At 35.9% G+C, this 14,292-nt stretch overlaps 2 protein-coding genes across 2 annotated transcripts in view; one reads left to right on the top strand and one right to left on the bottom strand.

Annotated features, from left to right (window-relative positions):
* The window catches only part of LOC125815306 (NAD(P)H:quinone oxidoreductase-like), a 166,483-nt gene that overhangs the window by 103,103 nt on the left and 49,088 nt on the right, over window positions 1-14,292 (bottom strand). The window lies entirely within an intron of this gene.
* Window positions 1,923-12,978, top strand: LOC125815275 (CDPK-related kinase 3-like). Its single transcript, XM_049494717.1, has 11 exons — window positions 1,923-2,894; window positions 7,855-7,985; window positions 8,189-8,230; window positions 8,314-8,422; window positions 8,523-8,601; window positions 9,968-10,264; window positions 10,669-10,778; window positions 11,854-11,961; window positions 12,122-12,184; window positions 12,448-12,615; window positions 12,702-12,978. The coding sequence occupies exons 1-11, from the start codon at window positions 2,367-2,369 to the stop codon at window positions 12,834-12,836; spliced, it is 1,770 nt and encodes a 589-aa protein (XP_049350674.1). The 5' UTR covers window positions 1,923-2,366; the 3' UTR covers window positions 12,837-12,978.

Raw genomic sequence — 14,292 nt, 5'->3', positions numbered from 1 at the left:
ATGATGGACGTGTGAAAGAGTCTCACATCAACGTTTGAACTTAATTATGATTTCAGTGCAATGTTCACCATAGAATAGATTTTTGGGATTAAATTAAATCCAAAAATTCATTTTTCTCACACTTAATTTGATTTGCCATTGATATTCAACCACCTTGGTTTTTTCAGCTCAAACAAAAATTTGACTAAAATGAGCTCAGTTCCAGGAGAAAATCATGTCATTGCCACAGAATGTACTGGGAATATGTATAATTAATATATCCACAAAAAAAATAAAAATTAAAAATTAAAAATTAAAAAAATAAAATATATATATATATATATGAAAATAAATTTAATAGCCGAAAAACAAATCAACATTTTATAGTAATGGTTGGAGTAGTTAATTAAGGACAATTTTTAAATCTCTATATAACCTTTATACAATGAATGCTCATGTGGGATATATTTTTGATTAATTTATCTAATCTTAGAATAAAACAAGGTGATAAAATTGCAAGAAAGTGTCCCATATCAAATAAAACTATAACAACTCCATAGACAATAAGAGAAAATAAAATAGGAATAGAAAATGTTACTCACGTATAATTCTGACTAGATAAATAATTTAATGTTTATTTTTTTCAAAGATCAACGTCAGTAATGAATTTAAACTATTCCAATATAGTAATCTCAATTATTTCATTAAGTTTCTAGGAATATTCAAGCTAGAGTATGATAATCGAGTTAATAAATTTTTAAATAATTAATAATAATTATATATAAATAAAAGCGTGGGAAAAAAAGGAAGAAACTAGTACTATAAAATACTATTTATAATTAGTCAATAGTAGTATTTTATAAAGTAGTTGTCCTTGTTAGAAGAGTACTTTATATTTGAATTAAGTATTGATGCACGTAGGCAAAGAAATGAAAAGACAAGTGGATCCAAAAATTGGCAATTTTCTTGTGGTTTGTCGAGACAGATAAGGCCACAAAATAGGTGGATAATTGGGTTGATAGAGAATCCGACCAAACTATCACATCATTTCTTACCTATACACACGCACTACATTTCTTCTCCCTCCCAATTATCAAAATGCCAATACAACCAATACATTCTACTTCTAACGAAAAGTATCTAGAGTGAACTACTAACATTAGTCTTTAATTGAGTCGATTCCACCACGATTCTTACAATTCAAAGTTATTGCAACTCAATAGGTAAGAAATACTAACCATTATAAGGTTACAAAAGAATCGGTCATTAATCTAATTCAGTATTATCGATTCAGCATTTATGTATCACGTAATCATCAGTAAAATATGAGAGTCTTGCTCCGAAGCCACTACCTCACTTGCTTTTGTCTCAAATTGAGGTAAATAGATTGAATCAAATTGGACATAGATTGAGGTTAACAAATTGGATCGAGCTTTTGACCAGCGGTGAAGCCAAAATTTTCATTTAGGAGCGTCAAATAACGATATAAATTCAGGAAGAAGTCAAAGAGTGTATATACGGTATAATTTTCCAACGAAAGGGTGTTGATTGACACATCTCAAATACACGTAGCTCTGCCACTACTTTTGACTCTTCAGAAAAGAGCAACATGTTACCAGAAGATTAAAGGACATTAAATACATTTTACTATTTTTAGTTTAAGATCACAAGTCAATTTTTTTTTTAAATTTTATTAAACTTCAGGTCAAATCCACATTAATAACTAAATTAAAATGAAAAGAAAGAATATTAAGTAGAGTACTTTCATTATTTTGCAAGAAAATAAAAAGATTAAGGTGCAAATAATAATAAAATTAGGGGTGCAAAATGGAAGACTCCACTAAACTAAAGGACTAATCAACTCCGAGTTTGGCTTCCTTATTATCCATGAATTTCAGACAAAACTGAAATAGAATAAAAGAAGTAGCGTTGAATTAGTAGGAAAATGGAAGGACAAAGCCGCAAGAAAGAGCTAAAATGTGGGGCGGAAGATGAAGAATGGAACAACATCTGGGCTTGTCTTTCAAATAATAAAATCAGAGATTACGCGCATCTCTTCCAATTGACCATTTTCAAATTCTCATTTACTTCTCTTTTCCTCTTTTCTCTCTTCTTCTCTTCTCTCTGTCTGTATATAAACTCACCTCAAATACACACTCTCCTTTTTTCTGACTCTGACCTCTGACTGCCCCCTCCTCTCCTTTTCATTCTCTTTTTTTTTTTTATCGTTTTCTCGCCGCAGATCCTTCTCTCTTTGCTCTGTCTCTCTGTTTCTTCTTCTCGATCTGGACCCTTCCTTGCTTTAGTCTTCTCTTCTCTTTGACTTCTTTTTGTTGTTTTTTTGCTGGTGGGGACTCCCTCTGTGACTACTGACTGACCTTCTTACCATGGGTCAGTGTTATGGAAAGACCGTCCCCACCGTCCGTGATGCTGATGGAGTTATCACGGATGTAATCGGTGATTCCGATCATCCGTTGCAGCAGACGCCAGTCAGCAGCAACAATTTGCCGTCTGTGAAAAACACTCCGGCACGATCCTCTGCCAACAGTCCCTGGCCTAGCCCTTACCCTCATGGGGTAGTTGGTGTGACGCCGTCACCTGCTAGGTCCACGCCTAGAAGGTTCTTCAAACGACCGTTTCCTCCGCCGTCTCCAGCTAAGCACATCAAGGCGTCCCTTGCCAAGCGATTTGGCCATGCGAAGCCGCCCGCAGAGGGGCCAATTCCTGAGGATGAAACACCTGAACCTGATCAATCGTTGGACAAGAATTTTGGTTACAACAAGAATTTCGGGGCGAAGTTTGAGTTGGGGAAAGAGATCGGCCGTGGGCATTTTGGTCACACCTGTCATGCTGTGGGAAAGAAAGGAGAACTTAAGGACTTGCCTGTTGCTGTCAAAATCATCTCCAAAACCAAGGTAGTTTTTCCATTTGTTTGTTTCTTCCTGTTTGAAAAAACATTGAACTTGTCAATTACGCTCCATTATAGCTGCTTTAATCTGCAACAACAGATTATCTTCCACATGTACTTCTATGCTTTAATCTGGTTTCAGACATCTATCTCGTCCTCGTCAACTACTCCTAGATGTATGCGGTAACATGTTATGAAGGAAATACTTACCGAGAAGGGTGCGATTTCTCAAATGAATACCATCATTCATTTGAGGAATCGCACCCTTCTAAATTCTGTTATCCACTATTGAACTCATTCTTTGCCTACAGAATTTTTATGTTAATTAAGAATGATACTGTGTATGGTCTGTTGATTAAACAAATTTAAAACCAAATAATTGGTTAAAGTTTTGTTCTGATTTTATTGAAAAAGCATTGAACTTGTCAATTACGCTCCATTGTTTTTATGCATACTGCTCCATTTTTATAAAAACAATGGAGCAGTATGCTTGGACATGACCATTAAACATTAAATCTGACTATGATAACAGTTTGTAGTGTCACAACTTAGTAATACTGGCGACTCTCACCCAACATATCTTTGAAAGCATTGGACTTGTCCAAGTCCAATGCTTTCAAAGATATGTTGGGCGAGAGTCGCCAGTATTACTAAGTTGTGACACTACAAACTGATGTGGGGCTTATATAGCCTTTGGGCTCTCCCACCTCAATAGCTAGTTTTAGGGTGGGAGAACCCAAAGCTATATAAACCCAATTAAACCGATGTGGGACTCAAGTCCCATACATTGCAATAGAATCCACCAATTATGGAATTGGGTTTATATAGCTTTGGGTTCTCCCTGGGTTGTATCGATCTTCTAGGGATCTTATTAGCCATGTTCTCATTTCTGGGGGAGTTTACTCAACTTGTTTCTCCTTAACTAGGAACTTTACTTCATGACCATATTTGGCCTATGACATTCAAGTGTCATTCTTACCAGCTTCGTGCCTAATAAATACAATGGAATCTGAAGATTACTGAATCTGTTTTCCAATTTTCTTTTGGAAGCTCATAAATTGTTGCTTCTCTTCTTATTTGGTAACCTTTATGAATTTTCAATTATGGGGTATATATGTGCAGGCTAAACTAATTTGAGTTGAAATATGCTCGTCGGTTTTCTCATCCTTGAATTGGGTTTGCATTACATAAGTCTTTATCAATCATCTAACACATGGAATGTGTGTTTCTTTGTTTTGTAAAGAAGAACAGTGTATATGACAAGCTTCACTAAATCTTCTCTAAAATAAAATATTAATTTGTGGGAGCTTTTGACCAACTACACCATGAGGGTAAGGGCTAGGCCAAGGACTGTTAGCAGAGGATCGTGCCAGAGTGTTTTTCACAGACGGAAAGTAGTTGTTGCTGACTGGCGTCTGCGGCAACGGATGATCGGAATCACCGATTACATCGGTGATAGCTCCATCAGCATCGCGGACGGTGGGGACGGTCTTTCCATAACACTGGCCCATGGTAAGAAGGTCAGTCAGTCGTCACAAAAGGAGTCCCCACCAGCAAAAAACAACAAAAAACAGAGTTGAAGTCAAAGAGAAGAGAAGACTAAAGCATGAAAGGGTCCAGATCGAGAAGACTCTTGTGCAATAGCTTGGAAATCAGTTATGAGAGGTAAACCACACTAGGCAAGCCTTGTGCGGCGAGTTCAACCACACTAGGCAAGCCTCGTGCGGCAAATTCAACCCTAAAAGCCAACTCTTGTTGTCGTAGGGCTACTAACGTCAGACCTTCATTATGGAATTCCCAAGCCAAAGTATCTGAGCCGCCCCGATGGGCTATATGGATCAACTGATCTTAAAGTCATTGTAGGAATTGTATACTAGTGATTTTGATGTCGAATTGTCTTTTTTATACTCCATCCATTTCAAAAAGAATGAAAGGGTTCAGTGAGGGTCAAACTTTCTAATTTTTGGTTTCAATTCCTATATCAACTTTGCTATCTTTTTCTCATAAAACTTTTGTAATTAGAAACTACACAAAGAATACCGTAAATATTAACTAAAATATATAGATCAAAAGTATTAACTAAAATACTTAAAAAATATGTGAAACAATTGTCAAGAAAAAGTTATTTGACTCCCTAAATAGTAATGTTGTCATATAAAGGATAGAGAGAGTATAAATTGCATGGACTCGGGTGCGAGTGTTCTATAAGGGTGCAGATCTAGAGGTCGGATCCTTTATGATAAGAATTTTAAGATTCAAGAACACGTCTACAAGGATTCAACTAAAAATGATTCAAATATCTACAATTAGAGTTCTAAAACCTTGAGATATTATGTCGAAAACTTGAGGACAAAATATTGATCAAGAGGAGAATCCTGGAAGAAGATAAAAGGAAAGAGAGTGACAATAGAAATTTATTATACAGTGTATTCCATTTTCTTCAATTTCACCTTAATTTTGTGTTTTAATTATTGAAGTCATTGAATCTGTCCAGAATTTCTCCCTCGAATTTAGTCAAAGTAAACCAAAACCAATAGACCAGACTGGGTACGGATCCCACACTCACACCCACATAGTGGCGACACGGGTGCGGCACCAGAGTCCAAGCAACTTAAGAGAGATTAAGTTAGAATGCTATAAGTGATTGGTGTCGGTGTTATTAAAAGCAAAAAACGCAAAAAAGCTCTAAGGTCCTCTGAGCTTTAAGCGCAAATAAAGTTTGAGTTTTTAATGAAAAATGGCGCAAAGTGCATATATATTTTTAGTCCAAAACTAATAATTTTAAGCATGGATCACAAATATATTAACAAAGAAATTGAAAAAAAATACGATAAAGTGAAATACCAATTGCTTAGTGTCGCCTCCTCAAAAGAGGCTCATAAGGCAAGGAAAAGTATGCCTTAGAACTTAGATGATGACATTATAGCACACAGTAAGTGGGGCGAAGCACTCAACACATTTTGAGCCTCGCTTCAGGGCTTAAGTGCGCCTTTGACAACACTGAATTTGGTCCATACTTTGCTTTAGGGTTTGCCGGCTATATATCTAGGAAAAAAAGGTCTTTCATTTTGTATTTCAAGAATATACATTTCACTTAACTTATTTTCAACTTTTTTTTCTTTATAATGGTGATGTCTAGGCCAACTTGCACACACCTGAATTATTTCACGAAGTACTAGCAACCACCCAACATCACAAGTATCGGTTAAAAAGTTATTGGGCCACTTGTTACACCAAGACTTAGGCAGATGGGAAGAAGTCACTTAACGTATTTTGTCTGTATTCCTAATAGGCGGATGGGAAGAAGTCACCTAGAGTATTTGTCTGTATTGTTAAATGATCATTGGGCTCCAAAATTTTTAGGTGCTTCATTGACAACTAGGTCATACATTTGTGTGCAACTTATTCTCACTTTTTTATGACTTAACATTAACGATTTAGTTGAAATGTCTGAGGGCTTGTTCGAAATTTGGAATTGATCTCTTGTTCAAAGTACTAGGAAGTGGCTGCATATTGAGTGGCATCCATGCTTTTGAGGATAGCAAATACTAGGACTCTTCTAGTTACAACCATTTTTACATTAAGGTTGCGTGCAACATTGTTAACGGGGGCGGACCCACCCTTAGTGTCAAGTGACACCCCTTCGTCGGAAAATTTCATGAGGTTGTGTGTTTTAGTCCTACTAGCCTCATAATTATATTTGTTTTTACCACAACCATTGATACCTCTTAATGACAATCCAGGGTCCGCTACTGATTGTTAATGTGTGTAGTAGTGGTTCCTAAGCATGTGTTTTAGTAGTACATGTGAATGTCTAGATGCATGACTACTCTCATCATGATGGTGAAAATGATTCTAAAATATATAGGGAAGTACAAAGATTGGGTTTAGTCTCCTCATTCCTAAATTGGTTGGAATTTCTAGTAATTGTAGTATCTTCCTTATTTGGAAGAGGTTTCTGAAAGAAGGGAAGGCAATTTTATTTACTTGGCACCACCGAGTATTCCTTATCTGGAAGAGTTTTTAAGCACTACAGAATTTTCATTGATTCTCTGGTAAAGATCTGTAGGGCCAAATTTAATGCAAATTGAACGGAAGTGCTTAATTTAGTCAATCTAGAGTTCTCTTAAACAAGGCTTTTGTTCCTGGTTCTCCTGTAACATGGGGAGAGTTTGGTAGGTTGTTCGTAATAAGATTAGATGTACATGAAACATAGAAGAGTGTAAGTGTCTTACATTGGGAAATGTAAACCTATGCATTGGAAAAGTCATACCTAAAGCATCTCAGGTGCAATACACGTGTCTTTAATTATTCTCCCAATTCTTTTCCTGTTTGTCTTAATTCTTGTAGGTGAAACTTCTTGTGAAATCCATAGAAATTTTTGAAATCCATAAGACAGAGTCAAATTGCATAAGCTCAGCCTCATAGGTAACTTATATTCACCGGGTGAAATCACAAAGATCACAAATTGTATTTCCTGGATTACTATAATTCATACATCTGTGGACGATGTAAACGAATGCTTATCTAAACAATTTGTCATGTTAAATTCATTTGAGATTATGCATACATTTCTTACTTTTTTGCTGTCTTTTATACCTAGATCTACTTCCCACATTTTCAAATATTTATTGAGTTGTTTTTATTTACCGTCTTAACCCAACTGGTCTTGTTCTCTTTTTGTGTTGATATGTGCTACAATGACAAGTGGGAAAGACTTTATTGTGAAGTTCGAAGTGGAGCATTCATTGTTATTGTTTTGAATTGCTTAACATCCGTGTCTTCGTTTTGTTTTCTGAGCTAAGTCTATTTGGTCTGATTCTTTTAATCCAGCATTTTGGAGTGGACAAATTTTTTTGTTGAATAGTTTGATTACATTGCTACTATTTGATACCCAGTCTTGCATAATGCTGCTTGTTACCCAGTGATTGTTGACTTACCAAATGATGTTCAAATTTTATGTCCAGATGACAACTGCGGTCTCCATCGAAGATGTGCGACGGGAAGTGAAGATTTTGAGGGCTCTATCAGGCCACAAACATCTCGTGAAATTTCACGATGCTTGTGAGGATGCTAATAATGTGTACATAGCAATGGAGTATGTGCTTCAATTCCCATTAGATTTTGGCAGTTTTTATATATTTCGTTTTACTTCTCATAAGCAGATTTTTGTAACCAATGCCAAACCTCAAATTATTTCAAGATCTGCCAGAATTTTGATTGAGTAAATGAGCAGATAATATTCTGCTCCCACTAGTATAGCTTTGTCCCTTATGTTCTTTTTAACTTTTGAATATGCAGATTGTGTGAAGGAGGAGAATTACTTGACAGAATATTGTCAAGGTAAATGGAATAATCTTCATAAACTAAATAACCTTCTTTGAGTGCTTGTAGTTTGTATTTCAATGTTCTATGTTTCTATGCAGAGGTGGTAAATATTCAGAGGATGATGCCAAACTTATTATTGTTCAAATTCTAAACGTAGTTGCATTTTGTCATCTCCAAGGTGTTGTCCACCGTGACCTGAAGCCTGAGGTTTGTAGTTGTTATTTTGCTCTCTATGAAAACTGTAATTTCTTTCTATTTCCTTGTGGTATTGTAGTTAACAATGCCTTTTCATTTGCCTGCATCACAGAATTTCCTTTTCACCTCCCGAGATGAAGATGCTGATATGAAGCTCATTGATTTTGGTCTTTCTGACTTTATAAGACCAGGTAACTTTTTTAACACGCTTTCTTAAAATCTGCATAAGCTACTATACAAGAATTCTGTTCTAAGTTATTGATGTCATTTTTTGCAATGGGGGGTTATTGTTGCATGTGACTTGTGATTGAAATTTTAACATGCTTGGAAGAATGAGAGGACACATCATTGCCTCTGGGCCATGCGTATCAATTAGGCTTCTGATGCTCTGTGTGTACGGTGATTTCTACTAGTTTACCTAGTTAATTATATATGAAATCACTCAAGTCGGTAAGCACTTAACCTAGAGGACTACTAGATCTTCTCCACAATATGAATGTCTTTTTCTCACGTAGGGACTTTTTTGCCTGCTTTTGGGCATTGTATAAAGCTTCTTTAGAGCCATCCAAACTGTTCCTGCGAACAGAATTCCTTTTTAAACCAGTTCTTCCTTCTCACTTGATGTGAATAGGAAGGTGTGACACCAGGAAGATTGAAGTTGTTACAGTGAGACGAGGTAGACTTTGCTGCAACAGACCAACAATCTGTTGGAGTTCATGTGGACTTGGTGAACAGCAGAACACAGTGAAAACGAAGTATTTGCATAGGCGATGCCAACAAGTTTGAATTAAGGTTTAGTTGTAAGTGATAGTCACATTAGATCTGGGTTTGATAAAGTTTTTTCTAGTTTCATAAGAGATTGTATGATAGAGTAAGGGTAGTTGAGAATAAGAGAATTCATAGTTTTAGGGAACTTGTAAAATGGAGCAGATATATTTAGGCAATTCAAACAGCTAACGGCAATTAGTTTAGTATTGAGCCATGGCTGTAGTAGTAGATCTTAATTCTTTTTCACAGTAAGTTATCGGTGTCGAGCTAGTAGTTTGTTCTCTATATTATTGGAGTAAACTACCGTTAAGGTTTATAGTTGAATGTTTCATTGGCTTCATGATTTGTTCAGAAATGAATTGCTAGTATTTGTCTGCTTGTTTTGTTCCGAAATGAATTTGGTATAATACAGCATAAATGATGAGCTATGAAGAAACAATCCTTGTTCTGCTATCATGGTGTCGTACTGGAGTAAAAGTGTGAAACAACTAAAGAAAACAACTTGGCTACTGGTTCTTAATCCTCCACCCCCTAAAACAGAGAGAGAAGGAAAATCGACATTGGCAATGGTCTATTTCTTATAACAAAAAGTCACGGGCAATGGTATTAGTGATTTAAGAAACTTTGTTGCCACAACTACAGATTGGTTACCTACAAACTCTTTTAACTCCTTGTGGTTAATATGTGGTTAATTGAGAAGTTCTCTTGGTGTGTATTATTTTCAAAGGACCCATGCTTTGATCAACCCATAAGTCTAATATTATTCGAACTACATTTGGGGTTTTGCAGATGAGAGACTTAACGATATTGTGGGAAGCGCATACTATGTGGCACCAGAAGTTCTCCACAGATCTTACAGTTTGGAAGCAGACATCTGGAGTATTGGGGTGATTACCTACATTTTGTTATGTGGAAGCAGACCATTCTGGGCAAGGACTGAATCTGGAATTTTTCGCTCAGTATTGAGATCTGACCCCAACTTTGAAGACTTGCCTTGGCCTTCTGTGTCTCCTGAGGCCAAGGACTTCGTAAAGAGGCTTTTAAATAAGGACTATCGTAAGAGGATGACTGCTGCTCAAGCTTTGAGTAAGTTTATCACTCCTTCACTAATTCATTGGTTGACCATTGATTATCACTTCTCAGCTTGTTAGTTTTCCACATGAGAGTTCCCACCTGGTGGTAGGTCAGCTTGACCAAATCGAATGGTTAGAGCACTGTACGATGTGATGGATGGTGTACCTTTTAATTTCAATTCCATAGGATGGTCAATATATATGGTGAAAAAACTTTCATTAAGGTGTACTTGATGTATGCTTTAAGCATTTCTGAACTGAAAGTATGGTGGGGGTTGTCGGTGGGAGTGGTGTTATTATTGCTTATTTTGTTATTTTTGGCTAAACCATATTCTATTAAATTTTCATGGGTGTTCGTTATGTCCATACACAGTTTCTTGCAGAAGTATAAACTAATACAGATTTTTCCAATTACAGCGCATCCATGGTTGCGCAGTGAAAGCCATCCTATTCCTCTGGATATATTTGTCTATAAGTTGGTGAAGTCATATCTGCATGCTACACCTCTCAAACGTGCAGCACTAAAGGTATGATGTTTTCTTTTTCTCTGTTTTTCCTTGTCCTTGTTTGACAGTTATAGCATGACAACTATAACGTTCAAAACACATCTTGTAGTTGAACTGTATTCTCGAATTAAGAAAATAGTGGCATTCATCTGGAATTACAGCTGGAATAATTTTTGACCCTATATAGAAGGTTTTTATTTCTGGGAGAGTTGGGTTTTGGAAGACTAAATTCCTGTGATTACTGAAGATTTTGGTAGTCCAGAAGAGCAAACGGATGGCTGATGGAAAACAAAAAAGTAGAAATTTCATAAGAAAAATAGAGTATTTGTAAAACCAAATCAGGTACTGACAAATATGATAATGCAGTTGGCATGGTGGGTATCCAAGTTAGTATCTTTTTATTACTACAAATTCAACTTTTGGCTCTCTTCTTCTTTTTATTAGTACATATTCAACTTTTGGCTCTCATTCATGCTAGATAGCTTTCCACCTGCAAGTCTACAGTTGGAATGCTTATCTGGCCATTCACTTCAAAAAATTTCTGCTAGTGTCCAACTTTCCTCCTTGTATACTCTTGCATTTTAAGCATCACCCGGATAATATGTGGAGGGTCTTCGTGTCACCATATTATTACCTTTGAGTTCTTCCATTGATTTGCTTTAGAGCTTTTCTCGTTAACACTTGATAGAAAATGAAGACTCCATTCTAGCAATCTGGTTAGTGGTCGATTAATAGACGGTTCTCTTTAGATGCTACCTGTTCAAAAAAATAGATGGTTCTCTTGGCTCTTTGCCCCAGAGAGTGTTTATTTGGCATTTATTTGATTATTGCTTATAAATGTTGCATGAAAATTTCATTTTCTTCTCACCTTTTTTCAGTCTCATGGTTTACCCTGTTATAATAGTAATCTTCTTAGTGATTTATGATATGGTAGTGTCTTTTATTTGATGAATTTCTTTCTTGTGGTGCTATTTCTTCATGGATGGATTGCTCTTCTGATGTGCAAATTTTAATTCGACAAAAGTATGATTAGAATGCATAGTCAGTGTAACAGTATGCTAAGTTTTGAAATACTGTTGTGACTTTATGCGTTCAGGCTCTTTCTAAAGCTTTAACGGAAGATGAACTGGTTTACCTAAGAGCTCAATTTATGCTTCTGGAACCTAGTAAAGATGGTCGTGTCTCGATTGAGAACTTCAGATTGGTTAGTATCTTGACAGCTTCTCTATTCATCTTTTTCTGAATAAATAGAATAAGACATTTAAGACTGAACTGTTCAAATATGATAGAAGAGATGTCGATTTCTCTTTAGCTATCTCTGTCAATTATGAAATCAGAAGTTACTAAGTGTTGTGAAACTGCAGGCTCTTTTAGGAAATGCTACTGAAGCTATGAGGGAGTCAAGGGTGCATGATATTCTGAATGCGGTAAGATGCATTTAGAATCAGTCAAAAGTCAAGTTTAAACTATTTTCTACTGTAAATGTGAGATTAAGCTCCAGTGGTTAGAAATAATGTAGCCTGCTTTCATCTCCAAATAATGTAGCATGTGATCCAGCCATTTTACTACTGAAAGGCTAGCTTCCATAGATGTATTGTCTGTCTTCTGTCTGTGTCCGTACATGGATATTTCTTTTGAATTGTTCAAATACACACTTAACATTGAAGCTTATTGTCCTTTCACCTTTCAGATGACAGCATTGTCATATAAGAAGTTGGACTTTGAAGAGTTTTGTGCTGCTGCAATCAGCACATATCAATTGGAGGCTCTCGAGGAATGGGAGATCATTGCAACCGTGGCATTCCAGCATTTTGAGCAAGAGGGAAATCGGCATGTTTCCGTAGAGGAATTGGCTAGGGTGGGTATCTTTCTATTACCATAGCTGTTAGTATTCAACAAATTCTAGTTTGAGGAAATTCTGAATCTGGTTTGGCAACTATGCAGGAGTTGAATGTGGGTCCAACAGCTCATTCCATTCTCAGAGATTGGATAAGAAATGATGGAAAACTCAACATGCTTGGATATACCAAATTTTTGCATGGTGTGACTCTTCGTAGTACACCTGTGAGACGTCATTAGCTCCTCATAAAAAAAATAAATATATATGAGACATCATTAGATACAATCCTCAACTCTCTTTTGAATAGCGTTTGGCAAATGATAGAAATTAACTGTTGATTGAAAAATAGGTAGTGATGATATGGCATAGATATTTTTTTATACTTCTTTGGCTCTTGCTTTTCTATTTACCTTTACAAGTTGTATTTTGGTGGCAGCCGAGATTGATAATATAGCAAAGTGGCAAATCATCGTAAGTCACGACCACACAAACCATCTCTACCATCACAACTATCACCATAGTCGTCACTACTACCGGCCCTCACCACTTCAACAATAAAGCGGTCACCCCCTCTGCTAACCACTACCACCAATATCGCCGTTACCCACCACCACAATTAGATAACACAAAGGCTACCACCACCAAACACTGCTGCCTTCAATCATGGTCTTGTCAAGTTTGTGATGTTGTCATGTCACTTAGACACTACCATTGCATGTGGCCTAGCCTAATGTATTTGGGTGTTCACTTTGACAAGTCAAGTACTAGGTCTAGACATCCACCTTTTGTATGCTATCTAATTCTGCACCAGCATAGCCCAAGCCATACAATTTATATTTTTAGTCCGTTTTTCAAAAAATGACCATTTTGAATTTGAATAATGAGAATCTTCTTATAAGATAGGGATGTTATGGCAGGTTTTAAGTTCACAATATTTTTCTATGGATTGGAATTATGTTACATAAATTAGAACAACTAGTATTTATTAACGTGTTTTTTCGTCATTTGGTTTATGTCTCAATTGGAAGTGAATACGTTGTGTTACTTTTTAAATACGACAGCGGCAGCTGATTGCCGTCCACCAAAAGCCAATGGATCCACCCCATGAAAGCAACGACCCTCCTGTTTTAGTTTTTATCTTATAAGAGGAAAATAAAAACTCTTCTTTTAATTTTAAACATTAAAAACAGCAAAACATTTTAGTTTTTTAAATTATTTTGAAGGAGGTAATTTTCTTGGTGTTTGATTAACATGCCACATGCATCACATCACCCCTCTACGTTCTAGATCACGTTAGGTAGGCAACTCCTCTTTTGAAATTAGAGATGAATGTAGTTTTTTTTAACTCTTACACTTTGTTTTCGGATAGTTATTATATATTGTTTCATAATATATTGTATTGTTTGAATGAATATAGTGTTTTTATCATAAATTGTATTATTTTTCGTCGTTACATGATGTCATACATTCATAATTTGTTAGATTGTATTGTTCTCTGTCGTTACATAATGTCACACATCCTTAATTTAATAAATCTACAAGAAAAGTAGGATATATGATAGGTAGATCTACTATGAAAATATAGAAGAAAAGATGAAATATAAATAAAGACGAGAAGAAAATAATAAAATAACGATGCGATCACACCAAATCAATTATTACAAATTTTTCGTCATCAACCAACGATAAATCTTT

The sequence above is a fragment of the Solanum verrucosum genome, unplaced genomic scaffold (assembly GCF_900185275.1).
Source record: "Solanum verrucosum unplaced genomic scaffold, falcon-dt-bn FXZP01000261.1, whole genome shotgun sequence".
Lineage (NCBI taxonomy): Eukaryota > Viridiplantae > Streptophyta > Magnoliopsida > Solanales > Solanaceae > Solanum > Solanum verrucosum.
The sequence above is the reverse complement of the archived record's forward strand: the minus strand, read 5'-3'. Positions and strand labels throughout refer to the sequence as shown.

Bases quoted from the DNA above. Each gene is read 5' to 3' on its own strand.
- LOC125815275 (XM_049494717.1), top strand. From the start codon at position 2,367: ATGGGTCAGTGTTATGGAAAGACCGTCCCCACCGTCCGTGATGCTGAT. The intron at 7,986-8,188 runs GTATGTGCTTCA...TTGAATATGCAG, and splicing joins AATGTGTACATAGCAATGGA to ATTGTGTGAAGGAGGAGAAT. The intron at 10,779-11,853 runs GTATGATGTTTT...TTATGCGTTCAG, and splicing joins TCAAACGTGCAGCACTAAAG to GCTCTTTCTAAAGCTTTAAC.